At 37.2% G+C, this 24,026-nt stretch overlaps 1 protein-coding gene across 2 annotated transcripts; it reads right to left on the bottom strand.

The window, feature by feature from the left end:
* Positions 1 to 481: 481 nt before the first annotated feature.
* On the bottom strand, positions 482 to 24,026 carry HDAC2 (histone deacetylase 2). 2 transcript variants are annotated; one of them, XM_009893606.1, is made up of 13 exons: positions 23,908 to 24,026; positions 23,329 to 23,446; positions 22,236 to 22,310; positions 21,804 to 21,942; positions 19,433 to 19,574; positions 15,555 to 15,647; positions 15,338 to 15,446; positions 13,746 to 13,886; positions 11,719 to 11,827; positions 9,505 to 9,635; positions 8,514 to 8,669; positions 7,701 to 7,758; positions 482 to 494 (listed from the first exon to the last, which is right to left on the bottom strand). In XM_009893606.1, the coding sequence occupies exons 1-13, from the start codon at positions 23,980 to 23,982 to the stop codon at positions 482 to 484; spliced, it is 1,359 nt and encodes a 452-aa protein (XP_009891908.1). In that variant the 5' UTR covers positions 23,983 to 24,026. The 2 variants fall into 2 exon arrangements, with proteins under 2 accessions (XP_009891908.1, XP_009891907.1); XM_009893605.1 differs by lacking the exon at positions 482 to 494 and adding an exon at positions 7,106 to 7,485.

Here is a 24,026-nt window from a genome sequence, read left to right as displayed (position 1 = left end):
CTGAGTAATGTGCTCTGGGCAATCCTGCTTTGGCAGGGGAGTTGGACTAGATGATCTCTAGAGGTCCCTTCCAACTCTGAACATTCTGTGATTCTTCCTTATCCCGTATGTTGAACGCGTACGGCACAAGTTCTGACTTCTGCAAAACACAGAGCCGTGATCTCAGCACCAGTGACCACAACATTGGTTTTCTCGCGCTCAGTGCGCACATGGAGTCACGGACTCCTGTTGGTTGTGGGTAGAGGGAAGAGGCATTTCCATGTCAATCCTGTGCTGCCAATGGCTTAGACCAACCCCTGGTCTGATAAGAATGCACCACCTTTACTGATCTTAATATTTCCCTTTAGATGGAAGAAGCATATAAGATTCTGCTGGGCAATTCTAGCAATATCTGGCTTTTTTCTTTTCTTTTCTTAAAAATTAAAAAAAAAAAAGTGAGTGTCTAGATTTTTGATGTTCAAGATGCATAGCGCATTTTTATTTATTTTTTTAGACTGGTAACATATGTATCTGCAGTTACAGCAGCACTGTCTATTCGCTGATTCCTTTAGTGTGTTACCACTCACTGACCACAGAATGAAAAAAACACTGCCAAAAAAAAGGAAAAAAAAAAAAAAAAAAAAAAGAAGGGAAGGAAAACAACCAAAAAAGCCCGCACAGTGATGCAAGTAGGGAAGCATGTCCCATTCATGCACACAATGAAAAGGTTAACATGAAGACTGTTAACACAGAAAAAGATTTTATTTAAAAATCCACGGTGTTTAAGTCTTTTTCTTCCAATCTGAGCTGTCAGAAATCTCCCTCATAATTTTGGTCTCCACAGAAAGGTACTAAGCAGAAACTTTAAAAGAATGTTGCTATTGTGTTTAAAAACCTTCCTGACCGAATGGGGTCTCAATCAGCCCCACAACAGTGTGGTTTTCTGACTCATAACCCTTCTCGCTCGCTCTGATCTTCCCTTCCCTTCAAGCCCGAATGCTGATTTGTCTGTCTTCAATTGCTCGCTAGCCTGAAAAAGAGTAACTGCTTTTAAAATGAGTCAATTTTTTTCTAGGCTTAATAGAGCAGCATGATACAATCTGAAGTGATATAGAATTTTTTCCTCCACCAGCTAAGTCTCTGGGGCATTTTATGGAATCAAATATTGTTAAAAGCAGCATCACATAAAGAAAGTTTTTAAAATAGATTTAAAAAACAAAGAACAATTCAGCATATGCATTATCCATGTGGAGCTGGTTTGGCAACTGCAACATGGAATTACTTAAAGCTTGCCCACAGCTTTTTTCTTCCGCCCCCTCCTTCTGGCAGCATGATCATGGAAAACATTAGGCCTAGACTATTATTAATACAAGTTTCTAACCTAGGAAGTTATTCTTTATTTCTGCCTGCTGCTATCCAGCTTCAATAGCTAGTTTTGCCAGCTCATATATTTACAACAAATGCCATTTCAAGAAGATACGGTACTCTCTAAGATAAGTTGAAAAGCATTAAACACTTCACTAAATTTACTGCTGTCGTATACAACCTTTTTTTAAATAGCTCATATAATTCCCTGTTCTATTGGCATGTACTCTTATAGAGGTGATGGGACTAAACAGAATGACACAAGTCAGCCAGAAAAAAAAAGGTAAAGATTTTGAAGGATTCTTTTACTAGCAAAAAAGCAGCAGAACTGTCACTTAGCAGACAACATTTTCAAATGGCTGCAACCATTCAGTTTTAGTGAGCTAAAGAACTATATTCAGGTGCAAACCTATCTCACAAAAAAAAAAAAAAAAAAAAAAAAAAAAGACTAAAAGATAGCCGGTCAAATCAAGATACAGCCGTAGAGGGGGAAGAGATTGCAGCTACTGTCTTGCCGTGGGATGGGGAATAAATAAGGTATTTGGCGGTGCTGAGGAAAGAGCAGCAGAGGGAACAGAGGCGATGGCTGTATCTTACCTAATCCCCTCCCTCTGCAAACCCGTTATCCTCACCTGTGCTTCAACCATATGCAAGAACAGATGTGTACATTTGCATTTATAATTATATTTATTGAAGTCAACTTTCAATCCTTTTGAGTGAATTATAACACGACCAAGTATGGCCACACATTAATCTCCATTTTTGATGTCTTCACCTCATAAATAGGTAATTATTACAAATTACTACATTCTTTAAAAAAACATAAAAACCACCCCATGGTCAGGAACTGTATTGATAATGTACTATTTCTGCTGCCACATTCTGAACAGTATCTAACCAACTGTATCTTTGCAACATTTATTAACCATATACAAAAATCCCTTCTAATATGGTTCAATTTATAGATTTCTAAATACCACTGAAAATTTGGCTATAAAGAGCCACATCATCCATCTTAAACCACTAGCATATATGTGAACAGAAGTAGTCAATTCTAGGATCTGGGCAAAAGGAATTCTGGACTCTGTATTCCCTTTCAGATTTTTTTTTTTCCCCTCCCCACAAGTAAACTCATGTTCCCAAAACACTGCTTATTGGAAAAACGGGGAAATGCGAATACACGAAATGTATTTTCAGTGGGGCTTGCAAATACATAAATGCAAACCATGGTATAAATTCAAGCTTTTGGCCACAACTTCGAGCCCATATTGAATTAAGTCTTCTGCTAAAATGGCTACTACTCCTCGCTGGTTACTTCTGTCCTCCCTGGAAGGCCAGCCAAACATTGCAGTCACTTGGGGAACAGAACCAAAGAAGGAATCCAAATTAAAAATAAATTAAAAAAATCCTGATCCTTCTCCCTCCCCCCCACCTTGAGCTAAGAAACAGCTGTTGATATTCATATTTATATTCCTGTTGAACAAAGAGAAACTAACAATACAATAATCTGCTTCTAGACTGTACACAGATGTACAGCAAATGTTTCAAAGAATGTCTTGGTACAGGTACTGCAGCTCTTGAAACAGGAAGATCTCATATTCCTACTTTAGCAGAAACTAGGGGTTTACACCAAAAACCAGCCTGCAAAGTATCTGAACACTCCATTTTGGGAATACTCTTGAGTATCTCCAACCTCTTCCTAAGACAAACCATTCATAAGTTCCTTATGAAGTGACAACAATATCAAATGTTTTTTTAAGACCTTTCATGAAAGAATGGAGTAGTAATTAACAAATACAAGAAAAAAAATAATAAACACCCCTTCAGCATTGATAGCCAGCAAGAACATTAAATAAAAGTACTACTATTCTTAGCTTTCAGGTTTTCAGAAATTGTATGGTGACTGTCAGTGATGAGAATAAACAAAAATCTTTTCTTGGCTAGGTAAAACTAAAAGCAAATTATGCATGAAATATGATCACAGAATTTTTCAGAGTTGGAAGGGACCTCTAGAGATCATCTAGTCCAACTCCCCTGCCAAAGCAGGATTGCCCAGAGCACATTACTCAGGACTGCATCCAGGCGGGTCTTGAAAATCTCCAGAGAAGGGGACTCCACAACCTCCCTGGGCAGCCTGTGCCAGTGCTCTGTCACCCGAACCGTAAAGAAGTTTTTCGTGTATTTGAATGGAACTTCCTATGTTCTGACTTGCGCCCATTGCCCCTCGTCCTGTCACTGGGAACCACTGAAAAGCGTGTGGCTCCATCCTCCTTCAACCCACCCTTTAGATACTTGTATGCTGTAATAAGGTCTCCCCTCAGCCTTCTCCTCTCCAGCCTAAAGAGTCCCAGCTCTCTCAGCCTTTCTTTATAAGGGAGATGCTCCAATCCCTCAATCATCTTAGTTGCCCTTCACTGGACTCTCTTTAGCAGTTCCCTGTCCCTCTTGAACTGGGGAGCCCAAAACTGGACACAGTATTCCAGTTGTGGCCTCACCAGTGCCGAGTAGAGGGGGAGAATGACCTCCCTCGACCTACTGGTCACACTCTTCCCTATGCAGCCCAGGATTCCATTGGCCCTTTTGGCAGCAAGGGCACACTGCTGGCTCATTGACAATTTACTGTCTACCAGGACCCCCAAATCCTTCTCCTCAGAGCTACTTCCCAGCAGGTCCACCCCTAACCTATACTGGTGATGAGTTCTTTAAAGACAGGGGAAGGAAAATTCCCTCCAGTGGACATAAAAACTAAGCATAAAGTAACTTTACACAAGGCGCTACAGATAGTCAAGTCTTGCAAAGCAAGTCTGCACAAGCTGTAGATGTGTGAACAACAGCTTGGAGGTGGAGCAACCCTATTAAAAATAAAAAAATATTGTGTCCAGAGAACTTGCATAGTTAATTCAGTGAAAGCTGCTTAAGTACTAAGGCTACATACAGACATAAAGTTATATATTACAACTCTCTTTAATAACAGAAGGAATATTCATCAATTGGGAGGATATGAATAGCATTGTCATTTTCAATAAATGATCAGGGATGACCTCAAATAACAACCCCAAAGGCTACTCTTATCTTGAGTTAGTTAAGGGTTTAGCATCACTTATGCATATTCTTGGATTTCATTCATATATTGAAGTCACTACATTTTACTGCTTTGGGCTGAAGTGAGCCAAAGTCACAAGCCTGGATCTTTTCAATACCTGCACCTGGGAAATCCAGCTAATGAAGAACAGTTCTTGACCTACTGGTAATGCTGGAAGAGATTACAGGTTACTTGAACATGAACTCTAATAGACATGAACAAGGTACGTAACAACTTTAAAAAGTATACTAAGATGTACACACGCTGCGAATATAAACGTGCATGTTACCTTCAGTTCTTTTAAGTCAAAACTTCTGTAACAAAACGTAGAGTGCCAAACTCCTTACAGACATCAGTAGATACTTACAGTGTCACTGACCTCTTCCCACCCTCTTGATACAACCCTGCAGCCTTTCCACCAGTTCCCCAAATCCCGACTTTTACCCTCTTTGCCCTAGAGGGCTGGCAGGTATTAGATTCACATGGGAGACCGCACACCTGCTCCCAGATGTTGCCTCCAAATGCAGGGCTCAATCAAGAATAGAAAAATGCAGCAAGTCCTCCTCAAATCTCTTCAAGTTACAAAAAAGCTTCTCTGAAATATGCTCAAAGAGGTGTCCAGAGAGCACGTATGATCTACTGAAAGCTCAAATAAGTTAATTTTCACAGCCAACCCCCCCCACCCCTGCCCAAATACTCTTCTCCCCCATCCTCACAGAAGTCAGCTGCAGCCCAAGACCCTTTTACAGCACACAAAGGCTGCAGAGGGGCTGCCGCTGTTGTTAGAAATATTAACTGAAAACAGCTATTTTCTTAAACAAACAAAAAAGTGAGCTGATCCAATTCTGGGAGAGGTAAGATGAGACTAGAGAAAGGCAAACACACTATTTGGCCAGGGCACGGTCCTAAAGCATTTGTACTTCAACTATCCCCACTCAAATAAAACAAAAAAGCAACACTTCACCACATGAGCAATACTCAAGAGATTCTCAGGCTAACAAAACCACACTGACATGTTAAGAGTATACTGACAGCTACAGTCTAATCATATAAAAAAACCAAACTATTTTATCGTTGTAAATACTGTATTTCAGTCCACTAATTCTACTCACATGCTTAGTCTTCAATCCCAACAGAACCAGCAATTAATCCACAAACTATTTAACAGCATCTTAAACTACAGCGAATTGCCATTTCTTGTTAAACTGCAGTCAAAAAGGTAACAATCAAACATTTGAAGCAGGCAATTAAGAGTTCATACTACTTTTTGTAAAAATGAATTGTAAGGCTTTTCTGTAGCCATAGGTAGGGACAGGTTAGCAGAGTGTTTAAATCACTGGGCAAATTTACTCTTAAGATTACTATGGAAATATCAGTTAGGGAAGCACTGGTCAGCTTGACTGAACTGCAAAAAAGTAAAATCTGATTTTTCAGTACAGAGTCAGACAAACCCTAATGGGAGTCTTATAGGTACTTTCCTGGAAAGAAGAACACAGCATGAGTACACGGGTGTTGAAAAATCACACTATATCTCTCCCCGCACCTTTAGGAATCTATTCCTTAAGTCTACCCAGAGTCTAAAAGTCCAAATGGAAGAGAAGACTCTGAGATGAAACATTCAGGAAAATTAAAATAAAGGTTAAATATCTTTATATACACACAGGAAAAAGTCATTAAAAAACAAAACTTTTCCACTCCTATGTATCAAGTAGTCCTAGTTTTAGTGAAAGTTATTCTCATCAGAAAAAGAAGTCAAATTAGTCAACACGTCTTCAGAAAAGCATTCAGTGAATGTACCATTTGGACAAAACAAAACCACAAATAATTCAAAGGAGTGCATTGGAATTTTAACATGAATGAATCAATTATGACATACACCAAAATCCCAGAATTTTATGGAAGGGAGAGAGAACAGGTTAAAAAAAAAAATAAGAGCAGTAAAACTAATTTTAGTTTAAAAAACCCCAAAGATTGGGTAGTGATGCAGTTCTGCAAACTTCTGTGCTCGCTGCTCTGAAATCTTGATACCAAAGCTTGTGCATTTCATTAAATGTCAATCTATAAGACAACTGTTCTAGATTGAGAAAGAAAAAAGGAGGAATGTGCGCATTTAGGTCTGTTTCAATTCAGGCACCAGAACTAACCAATGAATCAAGAACGCAATAAAAACCCTTTCTTTTTAAGGGGAACAACATTTTGTGTTGCTCATAGTTGTAAAAAATCAGAATGGGTTACAAGTTAAATCCAAACTTTCACTTCGTATCTTGCAAGCATTGAAAGACAACCATGACAAATTTCACTAACAATAAATGTAAAAATCTACTCTTTTGAGCAGATTCTGATGGTGGAAAAGGTTCGTGGACAGTACAAGGCATGTGACTGCAGTTTTAAATCTTTATGTTAAAATGTGAGTTCATACTACCTTATACCAACATCTCTTCCCCCATTTATTCAGCCTGTTCAAATCTCACGTACTTATGTTCCAATACATTTGTTTGCACCCCGTGCAGAAGCCACTGAAATGTGTGGAGTCAATGCAAGCAACACAATTTAACTTGTGTGTTCACCAGCTGTCCGTTTAAATCCACTAGCTACTCACAGATAAATGTAAGTCCACTTAATTTATATGGACTTTTTCCTTTGTGTAGTTCAATGATGGACAAAAGACAACCGAGTACAATTTTTTTTTTTTTTTAATAAAGATAAAATTACAAAAAAGGTAAAATCAGCTCAGGAAAGGCAAATTACTTTAATAGATCAGTTTAGACATTTAACATAATAACTCACATCCATTTTTAAATACTATTACATAAAGCATGGTGAAGAAAGGAATTTCTGCCTCATAATTAGAAAACTCACAATACAACTTGCCAAAAACCAGAACAAAGCCGTTTGAAAATAAATACGGTCCATGCCAAATAGTACAAAATGAAATCAGCAGTCTCTCTTGATACGAAAACTCTTCTTCTTTTAGGTATTCCCCGACTCTAGTATTATGTTCTGCAATTGATGAGAGGCTACCTTTTGTTCAAGGATTGCTGAGCTGTTCTGATTTTGCTCTGCACAAAAGCAAAAATTAAATTGTTACGTTGTTTCATATTTTCAATTAGCTGTTTTACAAATACAATTTTGAATTACTACTGTCATTAGTCTAAAAATTTAGTATTATGAGGAACTGAAAGTGATCTCTACAGAAATCAATACTTTATAATATTTTAAATTAATAAACACTTTTCAAAAAGGTGACATTCATTATTAATTAATTAGTGTTTACCCTTTGGCATCTGTCTTTTCACCACTGCTGTCCTTGGATTTATCCTCCTCCTTCACATCTGAAAAATAACGAGATTTTAAGCATACCAAGATATGCAAAAAAATCCTTAAAAGCCTTCAGAAGAGAAAAGCATGACCAAGGTACATTTTTTTCGCACATACTCCTAGCCAGAGGGAACTAGCTTTTAAAAGAAGTCACTGGTTACATATTAACATACAGTGTTAAACACATCCATCCCAAGAAGTGGTCTGGGCAAAACGCCAAGTGATTCAAAATACCTCAGGGCAAGCCTCTCTTGACTGGCCATAATGATGGTATGCAGTAACGAGACCTGGATATCCCCCGAGGGCCATGTGATAGTCTTGTAGCCCTAAGATGTACTCTGTTCTTGGAAAAGTCAAGAGTCCTTGGACTTGCACTATCCCCAGAACCATATCCAGCTTCTGTTTCAGAGAAAACTAGTTGGCTCACCCCACAAAAAAAACCCAAACAGGAACAAATTCTTTGTCTAATGTATTTTAAAAAAAGCAAGAACCCTTTTTATCCTTATTTTCATTAAGCTATACAAATCCCTGGCTCTAAGAGTTCAAGTTTGTGGGGAACCAACAATAACCCTTGGCTGAAAAAACTATTCTAGTGTGAATAGCTGTATCTTGAAATGGATTAATTTAAAATAGATGCTTTAAATATGATGGAAAAAATAAATCATCATCTCAACAGCTAATTAACTGTTAACAGAAAATGCATCTTTCTCCTCGCAGAACTGACACTTACATTTCTAAAATATCCGATGAAATCACACCAGAGTCATACCTGCTTTTTTGTCCTCCGTCTCTTTTTTGTCTTCCTCTATCCTGGCTTTCTTTGCTCCTTTCTTATGATCTGCAACATTTCGTCGTCCACCTTCCCCTTCATCTTCAGAATCTGAAAATTCTTCGTCACAGGCTATGCGCTTATCAGATGCTCGAACTAGGATTTAGATTTATGAAATTAATTAAGCACAAAGTCAACTACAATAGGCCTAATAAAAAACAAATATCAAACTAAGAATGAGTAAGAATACACTATGATTATTTAATGCTGATGAACTAATTTATGGATAAAAACATTGTCTTTTCAAGATACTCTGGGACTCTCACAACGACTTCCAAAAATAGCTTTACAGAGACACAGGGGGAGGAGTGGGAGTATTTTAACATTTATCAAATTAATTTCAAATACTGGAAAGTAAATCACAGGAGAAAACGTGGTTTCAACAGTTCAGAAAATGGACAGTGCACCAATAACAGGTTATAGAATTACTCCAAATCACCATCAAAAAAGGTTAAATGTAGCAGGAAACTTAGCTATAGCTTAAGAACAACTCATTGTCCATACAAAGGCTAACAGTAAAGTGAAGGGCAGCGTTGCAAGTACAGAAAACCCCTCTGTCACAACAAAAACAACAACAAACCAAGCAAGTTTCTTTGAAAACACAGTATCTCACTTTACATCAGTGGGGAAACATTATGTTTTGTGAATAGCAAAACGCAGAAGCTAAGTCCTATACTCCTTTAGTTACAATTCATAAGATGCAAAAAACCACATTCTTTCAGCACATCTCTAAACCCGTTTAACAGGTTCAGATTTGTGCAGAGATTCCACCTTAAGAACAGCAAAACTGGCTGATCAGTGGCAATTTTTTTTGCTTATGAAAGAAAACTGCCAATCTTCCAATATTGCACTACTAGGACTAAGGTTCTGAACAATTAAATCTAAAAAGACTCTACATGGATATGCTCTATCATGAAAAGGTATTTCTTACTAGAAATGCGTTTGTCTGGATCTTCTCCATCCTCATCTCCACTATCTTCATGAACAGCATCTTCAGGAATGGCCTGCATCTGTACACCAGGTGCATGAGGTAACATACGCAAGTTTTCAAATAAGCGTTGCCTGCAAGTAACAGACAAGGAAAGCTATTACTACACAGAAGTAGCATTTCCTTGGATTTTGTATTTAATTCTGAAAACGCTGCTTTCAAAGTTAACCTGCTTTGGAGTCATTGTTTCATTGTCAAAAAAAAAAAAAAAAAAGCATGCCAAGTTCAGAAATATTTCCATCCCTGACAGATAATTAGTATCCACAGTGTACTTTAACATCATTTTCTTTGAACTTTTTAAACACTTATTTCAATCAACTTCAATCTTCAATTCCCCACAGGGTCAGCGCAAGTACTGCCCACTTCGGTGAAACCAAGTGACAGTATTACTGTTTATAATAAGCTAGGGTATTAAGTAGGATAACAAAATATGCTGTAGTTTCTTAGAAAGCAAGCCAGACCCTTAAAGCATGAAGACTTCCACAATGTGTGTGGCAATGACTTCAGGGTCAAAAGCGATCCATCTGGGTAACAGTCCTCATTGGCTGTTTCAGGGAGAACAGAGAGAGTTCCCTCCTGCCTGAGCAATGGACCCCCATCCAAAGCACTCGTGCAGAAAGGATACTGGACTTCTCTTGGGACTTAAAACCATCATTCCAAAACAGTCCAAGCAGAGAGAAAGGTGTGGCAAGCACCAAATATTAGCACTTGTAACAACTATCTCAGTGTCCTTCTGTCCAATTTGACGAGCTGGCAACTGCTGTTTTTTTGGAACCCTTACAGTCTCTGTTCAAATCACATGAACTGCCAAACCACTTTTGCCAATCCAGGGAGTCCCCTAAAAGCTAGGTGTCTGAAAGCATACAACTAACTGAAGGAGGATTCTCTGAAATGATGGGTCATCACACGAGGATGAGAGATTGTCAACAGAACACACACAATCTGTGCCCAGGGATGTGTTAAAAGAGCAAGCAAGTTTTGCAGCCTGCTCATACCATGAAAGCTCAACAATACTCCATATACAGCAAGCAGTCTGGCCGATCACTAGCTGGAGCACTATTACTACAGAGAAATTACGTAGAATTACATCCATGAAAAATAGGTGGTTTTTTTCCCCCTTGCACATTATTAAAAACTAAACCCCTTTCATTTGATTGCGATTTATGTATTTGTGTTATGAACATCAATCACAGTCTATATACCAACCACTTCAAAAATTAGTATTTTAACCGCTTAGGTGTATTTTGCTATTTGACAGTTTTACAGGTTACAGCAGTACTGGCAAACTTATACAGCTGGTTTCACATCTTTATTCAGCTATTTTTAGTAACCAGAAGAATTCCTGTGCACTGTTAACAGCCTGTTAAAACTCGAGGCAGGGGTGGGGGTTTATTCTTCTAAACCCAGAGCAGGGACAAGCCTCAGTAAGCATGGAGTACTTCAGGCTAACCAATTATCTCTTATCAGTTAAGTAAAGAATTGATTGTATGTATGCATTACTCCAGCCCTGAAGTAATATATTTGTTTACAATCAAACCTTCATGATGTGAGGAGGAATAAACTAAGCATCAGAAGTGGCACAGGCTAAAAACACATACCCACTATAGCTTGGCAACAAGCAGTTCTCAAACCTTGTGGATTTGTCAAACCACAGTCACTCAATTGCCTGCATACATATCACTATCTTTCCACAATTTTGGATGTTGAAGCTTACATGTGACTTCTTATTTTCACAGCTGACAGCTACAAAGAATGACAATCTCGGTTCGTGTTTAGACACAGAGCTGAGAATTAGAAATCCCAATCATCACAGCATGCCAGCTTCTTTCCTGACGGGATAAACTTTCTACAAAATTAGAATGGGAAGCCAAGTAAAACAGCCATCTCTTCAGTTGCTGGAAAAAGTGAAAATCCAAGCTCAGTCTTAAATTCTCGTATTTATAGTTATAGGACTTCATAAGCATACATACTGTTGTAGGAACAGATTTTTTAAAAGTACCTCTTCTGACAGAAACAAAAAATATATCAAATGCATTCGGTACGTATTTCTTAGTGTGTAGCAAACAAAAGGCGTGCAGTTTTCAAAACTGCCTAACAAAACTCTGGAGAAATGTGATCCACATGACCTACTTGATAGATAAGGTAATCACTACTTACTTGATCTTCTCCATATATTCTGGTGTATTCTGATTAGTCATATTCGAAGGACTAATATGAAGCTTGAAGTCTGGTCCGAAATACTCAAAGTAGTCATTGTATGGCAACTCTATAAACAAAACATAAAAGACAACTTTGTGACCCAAAAAAGACTTTAAACATTTTAAATACAACAGTAGTTTTGACAGGATTTTAGTTAGAGAACTATCAAACCTGAAGCATTCAGGTAAGCAATAATACTTAAGCACTGCATGAACCATTCAGTGTTTTTCTTCTAAATTATTCAATAGATGAACTTAAATTTGTTGGCAAAATACAAAGGGCAAGAGAAAGTTCTACTGTAATCACGTTAGAACATATACCGGAACAACACAAGTAACAAATTTGGTAAAATAACTGAAAATTCTACTTCCGCAGAAAAGAGAAGATCAACTGATGATTTATTATAGCACATATATATATATATATATATATATGTTTTCAAAGTTAGCCCAGCTTGAAAGGTTTAAGTGAGCCATTCAAAATATTCCTTCAGTAAAACATATAATACATATCACTAGGCTGAAGATCAGCTAGTTCAATATCTGTAGTAATCACTGTACAGTGGTTCAGTGATGCCCATGTCTGTCCATTCTCCCTCCTTCTCCTGCTTTTTGTATTTTCAAAGATAATGGTCCCTCGACTGAAACATCTAAGCCCCACAATGAAGTCAATTAAGACTTCATATGCAGGAAAACAGTAGTATTTTATATCGAATATGACTCTATCTTCCCAGATAGAGTAGCAGAAACCTAAAAAACATAAAGCCCTTAAGAAATAAGACATTGAAATACACTTCTAATTGAACCTTTTGTTTTGTTTCTTCATTTATGATTTTTACAGGATATGAGATCTTGTTAGGTGGATAGAAAGGAGACAGGAGGATTAACTTGCTATTGCAACATTTAAAAAAGCACTGTTCTTTTTCAGAATAGATTAAAGATGACAGGGACCCACAAAGCTGGGAGGAACGTTAAAAAAAAGAATCAAAAAAACCTTGATATATATCCATTGAACAGGACATGCTAATTGGAAAAAAAAGTCCCAAGATAAGGAAATACTCCTGTCTCTTCAAAAGCTTTGGCTGATAAAGAATATATATTGACATGCACGATGGAAAATATACATCTTGAAAGGTACTGTCCAAACATTCTTTTCTCACTGACAGCAGTATTCCACTGAAGTCAGACAGAAACACTATGAATCCAGCAAGACATACATGAATAGCAAAAGGTTATCAGCAAAAGTTGCAGTCCAATGTGAAAACTGCCAATGACTGATGTGCAAAACCAATCTAAATAACAATTTTATGAAAAGGCATTCCAAAAACATGTCCAGAAGTATAATTGGCCAGAAGTAAAGGGAGTAAAGGATCTTTGGGGATCTTCCTCAGAGAAATTACTTCACTATTCAACTATTCGAAAGAAGTCTACTATTATTTTTTTTATTTTAAATTTTAAGATAGCTCATGTAGTCAAAATTGAGTCAAATGGAACAGTAGAAGTCAATATACCTTGAGTTCCTTTTAAGTAAGGGATACAATGACGAAAGAGTTATGTTTTACTATGTGAAATGCACACTTGCATACTCATTAGTTTCTTGTGAATACCATGTCCATGGTGCCCAACTTATACACGTCTATACTGTTCCAATCAAAATGCGGTATATATATTCTATCATACTGATGCCAGCCATATTAAAAATAGTTACAAGTAAGGTTCTTTAAGTTTTAGATGTTTTGAATTTTCCCAAAATGATCCAATCATTTAAAGCATTTGCTAAGGCGTGAAAAAAAAAAGCCCCAAACACTTAAGTTTTAGTGCATAAGCTACTGAAAATTTATTGGCTAAATCCTAACAATAGCTTTCTCTGCAGTTCATTCTCAACTGATGCATTACAGTTAGCTATAGAAATATTTGCTGTCTGTTCACTTAAACTCTCCCATGATTATTTCTTAATAAAATATTAATTTGGGTATTAATATTTACCATTAGGAATTTCACAATCTAAGGCAACAGCAGTTTCATATGTCCAGCATCGAGCAACATTACGAATAGTATATCCTCCTCCTCCTAACATCAGCAATGGCAAGTTAAAAGTCTTTACAACTTCCACACATTTAGCATGACCTGTCAAACACAAAAAGAATTGACAATATATACAAAATATCTATTTAACAGAAAAATATATAATGAACTATTTAATCAGACATATGCAGTCACACTTATCAAGTGAGAACTGAATTGATTCAAGTAAAACAGAACTGTCTCCCCCAAAAGCTTAACACAACCTCACAAGAAATAAAGATCTACAGATAAGAAATGCACAAAATACATCGAACGTTATCCACCCGTCTTCAGAGACTTTGCATGATGGTCTATTGCTGCTGTTCTGAAATGCTCTTAGAATGTTTAGTGTTTTGTCTTTTCATAACTGATGTCAAAACACAGTGACAAATCTAGGGACAATTTCTCAGTCAAATGCAAAGGGGAAAGAAGGGAAAACAGTAAATCAGTACTTGGTCCTTTCTACTTCTAAATTTGAACCTGTATTAAAGGTTGCTAAGTCTTGCTTACAGAGTGAACTGGTGCCAAGACAGTACACACTCCAGGGAGATACAGCATACTGAAAGGCATCTGTAGGAAGCAGCAGCTCTCTTGGTTTCCAAGATATGTAAGATGGAAAAAAATCTGAGCTGTATAGGCAACTGAAGTAGCTTTGCCACCTGGTGCAAATCAAGAAAAGAACCCTGAAACACTGCAGACCCAACAGATACTATACTGCATTTTTGTTGCCTACAAAACTCTAATTGCCTCATTAAGAAAACACAAAAACAAGATAACCCGGAAAATTAATGATTCAAACAGGCTGCATTCAAGGCTTAGCAGAAGTTCAACATACATTAAACATTTTGTCACTTAAATAAATAAATATTATTAATAAAAATAACATAATAAAATATAATAATAAGGTTTGCTAAACTGACATCTCATCTCAAATCTGAGAATCACACTTTTGGGTAGAAATGTGAGTAATACTAAAATAAATTAATTCTATAAAAGTTAATGAAAATGAATGTTAACATAAGGCTCAGTATAACAAACACCACTATAAATTTAACAACGAAGTAAGCATTCTCATTTCAGTAATACCTATTTTACGCCCAACAAGGTGTTTGATGTTTAGTATCTGTAGTCGTACTAAGTGAACCACTAGTTTTGTTATTTGCCCATCATAGTAAGCGTTGCAGTAGGACAACTGTTGTCGTCCTGTCATTCCAGAACATCGCTTTAAAGCTACAGAAAGCCTGTGCATAGAAGAAAGGGAATCACTTGAGTGGCTAGGAAGAACATGGAAAACCAAGCTTCTTAACTTTTTTAGATGGACAGAAAGAAAGAGGCAACTTCTGTGTTTCTTTTGGCCATCCCTGTATAGCAAAGAAAGAGGTGATTAAACATAGTAATGAACAAAATCTTTGTGACTCCAGTCCTCATCATGCAAGTGTCTTGAAAAATAGTATGAAGGATAGAACTTTCTATTAAATAAAAAGTTACAGACGAACACACGCTTTCCTGCTTACCTTTAACAGTAAGATTAAAGCATCCCAGCCTGTCACCAGACAGTGAATCTGCTCCACACTGTAATACCACCGCACTGGGCTGGTACATCTCCATTACTTTGGATATAATCTATAATCAGCATAAAACAGCAAGTTGTTAATTCACGTTATGAAAATAAATCCACAAAATGAAACTGGTACCTTCCCAGAGAGTTAAAAAAAAAAAAAAAGTACTCACTGGTTTGAATATCTGACCATACGATTCATCATCTATACCATCCCTCATTGGAAAGTTGACAGCATAGTACTTGCCTTTTCCAGCACCAATGTCCTATGAGCAAAGATGGCAAATGCTTTATTACAAACATAGAAGCACATGAAGGTTATCACGGAAAAAAGTCTACACAAGTCTGATGCGCTATTTTGTATATTTGTGTCTGCAAGGGAAAAAGAGGCAAAGTACCTTACTTGATTCCCATTCTCCCATAAAATCATTTTGGAGTGTACGAATTGTATACCAAGACTAAATTTGCAGTAAGTACACTTGCTTTTTTAATTCAAAGATTTAAGACAAAAAGAGAAAACATAACTGATCAATTTAGTGTAGTAAAAATACTTAAGCAAAACCAAGCAAGAAAACTGAGAAGAAGGAAGGTGATATGCACAGTTTTGGTGCTGTACAGAAGATTTGGATTCAAGAGGGTTTTGAAAACCATATTCCTTGCTCTAAACACATGCCAAAGAACTAGCTTCAGCAAAAAGGAGAGAAGAAAATCAAACAGAGGACACTTACAGGTGCCCTTGAAGAAACAGACTTTTTAAACAAAAAAAATGGACTTGCAGATGACTCTCAGTTCCACCAGGTGTCAAGGCAGGAACTGCAACAGTCTATCTTACCAGCTTCCCTGAACAACACATGCATTACAAGAAAGAAACTCTTTGTAAAAAAAAAAAAAAAAAAAATCAAGTGAACAAACCCTGAATCTATCCACTTCTGTTTTGATGATCAGCTCAAAACCTAAAGATCCCTGCTTGACACACATTCCCATTTCTCCCCTTTAGCTCATCACCAAGACAGACAGAAACTGATCCAGTTTACAGAGCAGTTCTCTCCCACTAGTAAAGGTACAGTGGGGAAGACAGTAAGATTTAACCTGTTCAGTTTGGCTGCAGACTATTATCACACAGCAGCTCTGCAGAAAGAGTACGATTCAGGTCCAACATCCTTGAAAAACTACAAGTCACCAGTAGGATGGCCCAACAATACAAACACTAAAATTCTCAACACTGGCTATTGAAATAGTCATGGACTTTTTTTCTCTTCCTGAACAAAGCCTCCTTAGCAGTGAATGCAACAGTAATATGTCACTTCCAGTAACTATCTTTTGGGGACTGGGGGGAAGTGGTGTGTGTGACAGAGACACGAATGGCCAATGCAGCATAGGCACAATGTCAACAGCTGACTGTCTTTTTTTCTTGTTATTATTCCAGCACATTATTAACATTTCGTAGTATTGCACAATTAGTGACACTGAAGACCCCTACTGAACTCAATTTTGGCTGATTTGGAGCATGACAGTTATCCAGAATCTCCCAAAGTGAATCACCCAGGATTTCAGATGCTGATTTTTATGAGGTGATAGTGCCTTGCTCTCCAGATTAAAGGGGAAAAAAAAAATTAAAAAATAAAAAAAGGCAAGCATTAAATCAATCTCATCCTAAAACACAGCAAAGCCAAAAAGCCAAATTGTTCACACAATTTCCCACTAAAGAAGCTAATTGCTTTCCAGCCTGGGCTACTCAAGGGGTGTTTACTGGTTAACTGATACTTGCACTGGTTATAAACACTAAAGAAACAATACAGCATTCTGGTAGTTGCCCATTCATCAACGGATCAAATTTCCTCACAGAACCTGGGCCTCCACACGCACTACTGTCTCAACTAACCTATCTACGTATATATAAAACAAGATCAATGCCATCATCTAAGATATGTAGAAAGTCAAATAACTTACTAAGGACACTGGAAGTTCAGACTGCACAATACCTTCAGCAAAAAATGGATGAACGCAGCTGAACTAGACAACATCCGTGAGATTCAGCTACATTGATGGAGCTGCAATCACAAAGTCATCAGCTGATGCATGATTTGTTCCTGCATCAAATAAGCATACCCTGATCAGCAAACTAGACCAACTAACTAAAAAATTACAGAAACAAACTTGAATGGCGCCCACTGACAAAAACATAGATAAGATCTGACTGTTAAAGTTGATGTACGTAACCAGCAATGGCAGACCAAGTTGAGCAGAAGCAAGCAGCACAACACTGGTCTCCAGAAGGAACACTGACTTTCCAGAGAATTAGTTCTCCCTTTAGTTCAATTAGCTTTGCAAGCTCTGGAGATAGGAAAAAGTTTTGGGTTTTTTTTTCCTATGGGGGATATAGTAATTGCAATAAAGCTTGCTGAAACCTGTATGCAGACAATACTCATTTCAAAATACTAGCTAGCAGCACAGAATAAAAGTTACCATGCCTGAGGTACTCTTTGTCACCGACTCTGTGCTAAAAAAATCCCAATAACATATAATATTCTTCTATTTATTTCAATTGTGTATCTTTAAATTCTTTGTCCTGGGTGTGGCGAGGTGAAGAATCCATAAACTTCTCTGTCAACGGGAAGTGCTGTTTCTGAAAAGCCAAGATATCTAACCCTTCAAAAAAAAAAAAAAAATCTAGCCAAATTCAGCAACAACAGCTTGTCTTTATAAACATCCTGGTCTGAGCTGCTTTTTGCTCGAAGCACCACTACCACCTTGTGGCCAGTCAAGTTAAACCACGTGGATAAAAACAATGCCTAATCTGATTTCTACCTAAATCAATTTAGAATGCAGTTTAACCAAATCTAACAACCATAATAACATTCAGCTCCAACAACCACACTGAAATGAACGCTTAGCACCCCACTGATTTAAAGCTTAACTTTCATTTACTCCTGTGTCCTCTGGGTATCATCAGCACGCTGGGGAGCACACATTCCAGGAATATTAGCAGAAACACAAATATCTGCATCTCTTGAATCAATTTAAAGATAGTAGGAACACAGTGAATTCTTTCCCAACACAGCATTTTTATAGGTCAACTTTTTATAAGCGTTTAAATTTTTTTAAAAAATTACTAACTGTGTGTACAAACCAATGTACCAAGTTGCTAATACCAGAGGAGTGACTTATCCCCTGGAGTGTCTCTGAGAAAAAGAGGTTTAATGTAAGAGTTTGAGGCCAGGAACAGATTAATCCTAATACTTGAAATATTCTCTCAAGTTGTGAAGTGGAACAATTTCCTGTTTTAATGGTCTAACATGAGGAATGACTAACTTACTTGAAATTAATATGAAGGGCCAGGAAAATTGGTTTCCATTCTCAGCTTTGCCAGATTCTACAACAGCTTAAATGACAATCCTTTACAGGCCAATGCTTCCTCCCTCAAGCTAGCTATAAGGCTTAATGCACAACTGTCTGCGGGGCATGCTGAAGTTCTTCAGCAGTGAGCACCATGAGAACTCGAAACACACTTTATGACATAAGAAATATTCCCAAAACGAGCCAACTGTATTACCAGGCAAATAGGACACAGCAAATTCAAGCTGCAACTGAAGCTTTGTGACTATTAAAGCCCTGGCACAAAGTTATTCTATGATTTGAAATAAGTTTTGAAGCCATGTGATCTCCAAACAGCTACTTTTCACTGTGTTTGCAGAATTAAAATGTACAGATAATCATTATAAATATACCACATTGTCTTCCTGGAGACATTTCCAAAAATCTGAGTGAACTAAATTAACTACATATTTGAACTAAAATTTGAGACAATTTATCCGGAAGTGAAGGTGTTGATTTTGTGTAGAAGTGAATAATTTACTTCCCCACTATCCTGGGTTGTTTTTTCTAAGGTTCTTCAACAAATCTATCACTCTAGACTAACATATTTTCTGAAATCTTACTGCTGTATATTATTAATGGATATAGTTATCGTAACCTAATACTAAAACAGTATCTACAAGGAAGAGATTAAGAGGGAATTTATGACCTAATGAAATTTCATGTTTAACCTTACCCTAAGGTCCCCTGTGCCCGGAAAATATTCACCATACTTATGGAATGATACTGTCATGACACGATCTGTGGTATAAAATGCTTCTTCAACACCATCACCATGATGGATATCAATATCAATATACAACACTCTTTGGTGATACCTAGAAAGAAAACGATGTATGAGAAATCATCATTATCTGTTATGTTCATAATATACTGATATAAGCTATACCTTATGTTTCTGTTCACACCACTCTGTTATTCACATCTGCTGAATTCGCTCCTTTCACAGGGCATTTTTCTGCCTCCTCAGTAATTACCAACAGTCTGCACTAAAACATCTCTTACTGCACACTTCCAACAGCATAGTGCCATGAGCAGGAATAACCCATGTTCTACAAGCCCGCAAAAAAAAAAAAAATACTTCTTTTCTATCTACTTTTCTTCTTTACCTCTGCAACCTGTGAGAATAGGCACGTTCTTATTTCCAAGTGTATCACACTTATTATTAGCATTAATTTATTACACTACTGCTTCCTATTTCCTTTAACACTGCAACCTTAAGATCAGTTTATTTGAGATTGATAAAGAAACCAGTTGTTTGAAGCCTCAGAGCATTGGAAACAACAGTAAGCATCCGTTAAATTCTATTTTGTTCAGTAAAGAACAAAGTCTATCAACACCAGAAGATGCATTTTCATCATGCTTTGCACAGTGCTATAGAACGTGAGTCCAAGTAGCCATAACTTCAGGTGGGCTAAGAATTTTCGCTTAACAAGACACTGAACAGGATGGTTTCCTATGGTTACATAACACATAATTATTTGAAAGTTTCCTTCCCTCACATGCACGTTAAGCCAAAAAAAAAAAAAAAATCAAGACTCAACCATAGAAAATCGTACTGCTTTTCTTAAACTGCAGAGACTGAACCTGAACACATGCTGTACATTAAAATAATGTCTTAATATGTTAATATTAACTATTTGCTAGTGTCTTTATAAACTTTTTCCATCTTTAAAAAACTTCCCTATTACAGCTGCTTCCCCCATCCCTCACCAGCAGACTCAGCTGCTCCATTCGCAAGAGTCATATACCTAGAATATTTTTTGTAAAAAATGAGATTTATGTGTTATTAGAAGGGATACAGTCCCCTGAAGCAGTACAAGTAACACTCAGGATGTGAAATTCTAGTGAAGCATAACTGCTTAAAGTTAATTATATGATCACTTTTTCATTACTCCTCTCATTTTTTATTTTGTAGTCACAGCAGCACAGCTGTTATTTCATCATTTATTCATAACAGCCACATTAACTCCTGTAACAATCCAAGGAAGCTCAGTGCATGATCTTCCCTGAATATTCCTGTTTGGTTTACTAACAACTCAAATGGTAGGAAACAAGCAGGCATATTGAGAAACCAAATGAGTATATGATCGTAAGCATAATGACTGCCCTAAAGGGTCAGGGCAGTGATCCATCTAGCCCACTATTCTGTTCCCATGAGTGGTAACAGGATATTAACATTTACAGAAAGCATGTAAGCCTGTCCATTTTCTGAAGCCTGCTACCCTAGTACTTCCCCAGCAGCTAGAATTACAGCATATGGCGTTTTACAGGGCGCATTGTTGCTTGGATCTTTAACATCCATTTACAGACCTCTTGTCCATGGTTATGTCTAATCTCTTTTTGGAATCTGTTGTTGCTGTCTGCGTCTGTAGCAGCAAGTTCCAGAAGTTCACTATCCTCTGTGTAAAGAAGTACTTCTAAATATGTGTTTTAAACCTATCTCACAGAATCATAAAATGGAATCACAGAATAGTTTGGGTCGGAAGGGACCTTTAAAGGTCATCTACTCCAACCCCATCCTGCCATGGGCAGGGACATCTTCAACTAGATCAGGTTGCTCAGAGGTCTGTCCAACCTGACCCTGAATGTTTCCAGGGATGCCGCATCTACCACCTCTCTGGGCAACCTGTTCCAGTGTTTCACCACCCTCACTGTAAAAAATTTCTTCCTTCTATCTAGTCTGAATCTTCACTCAAGCTATTACCCCTTGTCCTACTGCCACAGGCCCTGCTAAAAAGTTTGTCCTCATCTTTCCTGTGAGCCCTCTTTACATACTGAAAGGCCGCAATAAGGTGTCCCCAGAGCCTTCTCTTCTCCAGGCTTAGTGTCCTAATTAGTTATCTTTTCAGCTTGCCTGTATTTTAGTTTCAACTTCTTGCTGAAGCCAAACCAGGCATAGCTTGGAGTTTTCTTAATTGAAACTGTATGACTTCAACATGGGCTATGAAAACTCATTGAAATAATTACAATTCACATTTTCAAACATTTAAGTACTTGGATTTGACACTTCCTATAATTTTATCTTGTTCCCATCATAAACTTACTTCAGTAATTCAAGGATAGCAAGTACAATATCATTGACATAACAGAAACCAGACGCCTCCGATTTCTTGGCGTGGTGAAGTCCTCCAGCCCAATTAACAGCCATGTCTGTTTGTTGTCTGTTCAATTTTACCGCCCCAGCTGTAAAAAACACACACAAAACCAAAAGGAAATGCAGTCAGAAACTTCTGAAAGCCTTTAAGTCTATTACGTGAAATAATATCGTATTTTTTAAATAAGCTGATCCTAGATCTGATCTCTTACCAGTACTGAGATACAGACTGTCAACTATGAGATATACCAAGTAACTGATATTCAGTCATTACTACTTTATAAAAACCCCTTATATTTGCTTCTGTTTTAAATATACAATCAAAGTTTTAAGTTGCTGACAGAAACGTAATAAAACCACAAAGTAGGTCTCCTATACTTACCAACAGAGCCTCCAGTTGACAGCTGACAAAACTCAAACAGGCCATCAAATACAGGACAATCTTCTCCAACATTAACTGTGTAAGAAATGTATTACTTTTCAAAAACGCCATTTCAACAGCATTGTTATATGCACGGATAACACTTACAGATGCAATGCACAGTATATTCAGCGTTTTAACTACTTCCCCTCCCCCCTCCTGCCACATTTTTGTCAGGCTGTTTTAAACAGTAAAACCAATATAAACTCTATAAAAAACAATATAAACAATGTAACAAAAACCCAATATAAACAATATAACAAAGAAACAATACAAACTCAAAGATGACTCCAAACTATTTTATTTTTCTTTTAAATTTCTACAGGAAGCTTTGTCTCCTCGTTAACAAGAAGTTAGAGCATTTTTAGACTTTTGAAGAAATGCTGGTTAACATAGGTCCTGGTAAGAAATGCACATTACTTGGAAAAATAATTTGCTGAGAATAAGGCATCATAAGGAGGTTACAATATTGCCTTTTTAATTGATATAATAGCTGTCAAACTGTATTCCTAACAGTAATTTGAGCCTATCCCTATAATCAAAGAAATAAATTAACGGAAAGGGTGAGCAGTGAGTAATGTACAATTTTTACTATCTCCCTCCAACAGGAACGAGCAACTCCTCTTCTTGACTTAAACACATTTTCACACAGATTTTTATTTCTCTACTCTTCTAAAAGCTATTCTTTTTCAGAAAGATTTTTTCATCAGAACAGATTTTAAGACACTTTTGTAAACAGCTCACAACTTAAGTTTAATCTGTGCGTTAAGCCTACAGAAAGTATTACATCTAGAATACACCCAGTGAAAGGAGAGGCAAAAATCATTCCATAAGCTTAAAGAACATTTTTGCCAAGATGGCTGCTTTCAATAGGAAAAGTCCCACAACTAGTGTAGCTAAAGGCAGGCACGTTTCTCTTCTCACAGTATTTCTCTGACCCCTCCACATCATTAAGTCATGTTTATACCTGTGTATTGGTGAATTTAGCTTTAAATAATGCTAACCATCAAAGCACGTACTCACATAGGTTTAGTAGCCAAATGTCAACACTTACATCTCTGCATTTGCTTGCTGTACTCAGACATATTGTCAGGCCTTATTGATCGGAGAAATTTGATGTATTCATCACTGTGGTACTTGGTCATTTCCTCAGCAGTAGCTTTGTGGGGTCGCTGATAACAAGAATAATTTATAGAAATTATCAGTGCTCTGTAAAATCAGCTAACAATTGGCTAAAACAGACAACTCGAAAGAAATCTAATCTACTTTGAAAGCATAATAACAGTGAGACTGATAGTAGTGCTGCTTTACAGAAAGCAAGGACACAACTTGATTAATCATTTGTGCAGTTACCCCAACATCCCCTCAACACCCCACCCCCCCAATCATAAAAATACCAGCAAAAAGTCTCTACTGGGGCTATACCTCGCTTTTTCCAGACATGGACAACAATCTGCAGTCCTCACCAGGTAAAAAATACTACTTCATTTCTAAGTAAGAGAGCCCTGAATATATTATTCAAGTGGGTTTTTTTATTATTTCCACTTCTCTCCATTGATTTGACTGAGAATACTTGAAGCCCTTTAAAAATAACTTTAAATGCTTTAGTGGACACCCTATTGCTTATACTCACATAAATTTCCATTTTTCTGTATAAGCCATAATTTAGCAGCAAGTTGTGGGTCATTCGGATCCGATGAGGTTTCATTGGATGACCTTGTCCATAGTAATAGTTTCCGATATCACCTGTCA

Source organism: Charadrius vociferus, unplaced genomic scaffold (assembly GCF_000708025.1).
Source record: "Charadrius vociferus isolate BGI_N301 unplaced genomic scaffold, ASM70802v2 scaffold359, whole genome shotgun sequence".
Taxonomy (NCBI): Eukaryota; Metazoa; Chordata; class Aves; order Charadriiformes; family Charadriidae; genus Charadrius; species Charadrius vociferus.
This window is presented reverse-complemented; position numbering and strand designations above follow the sequence as displayed.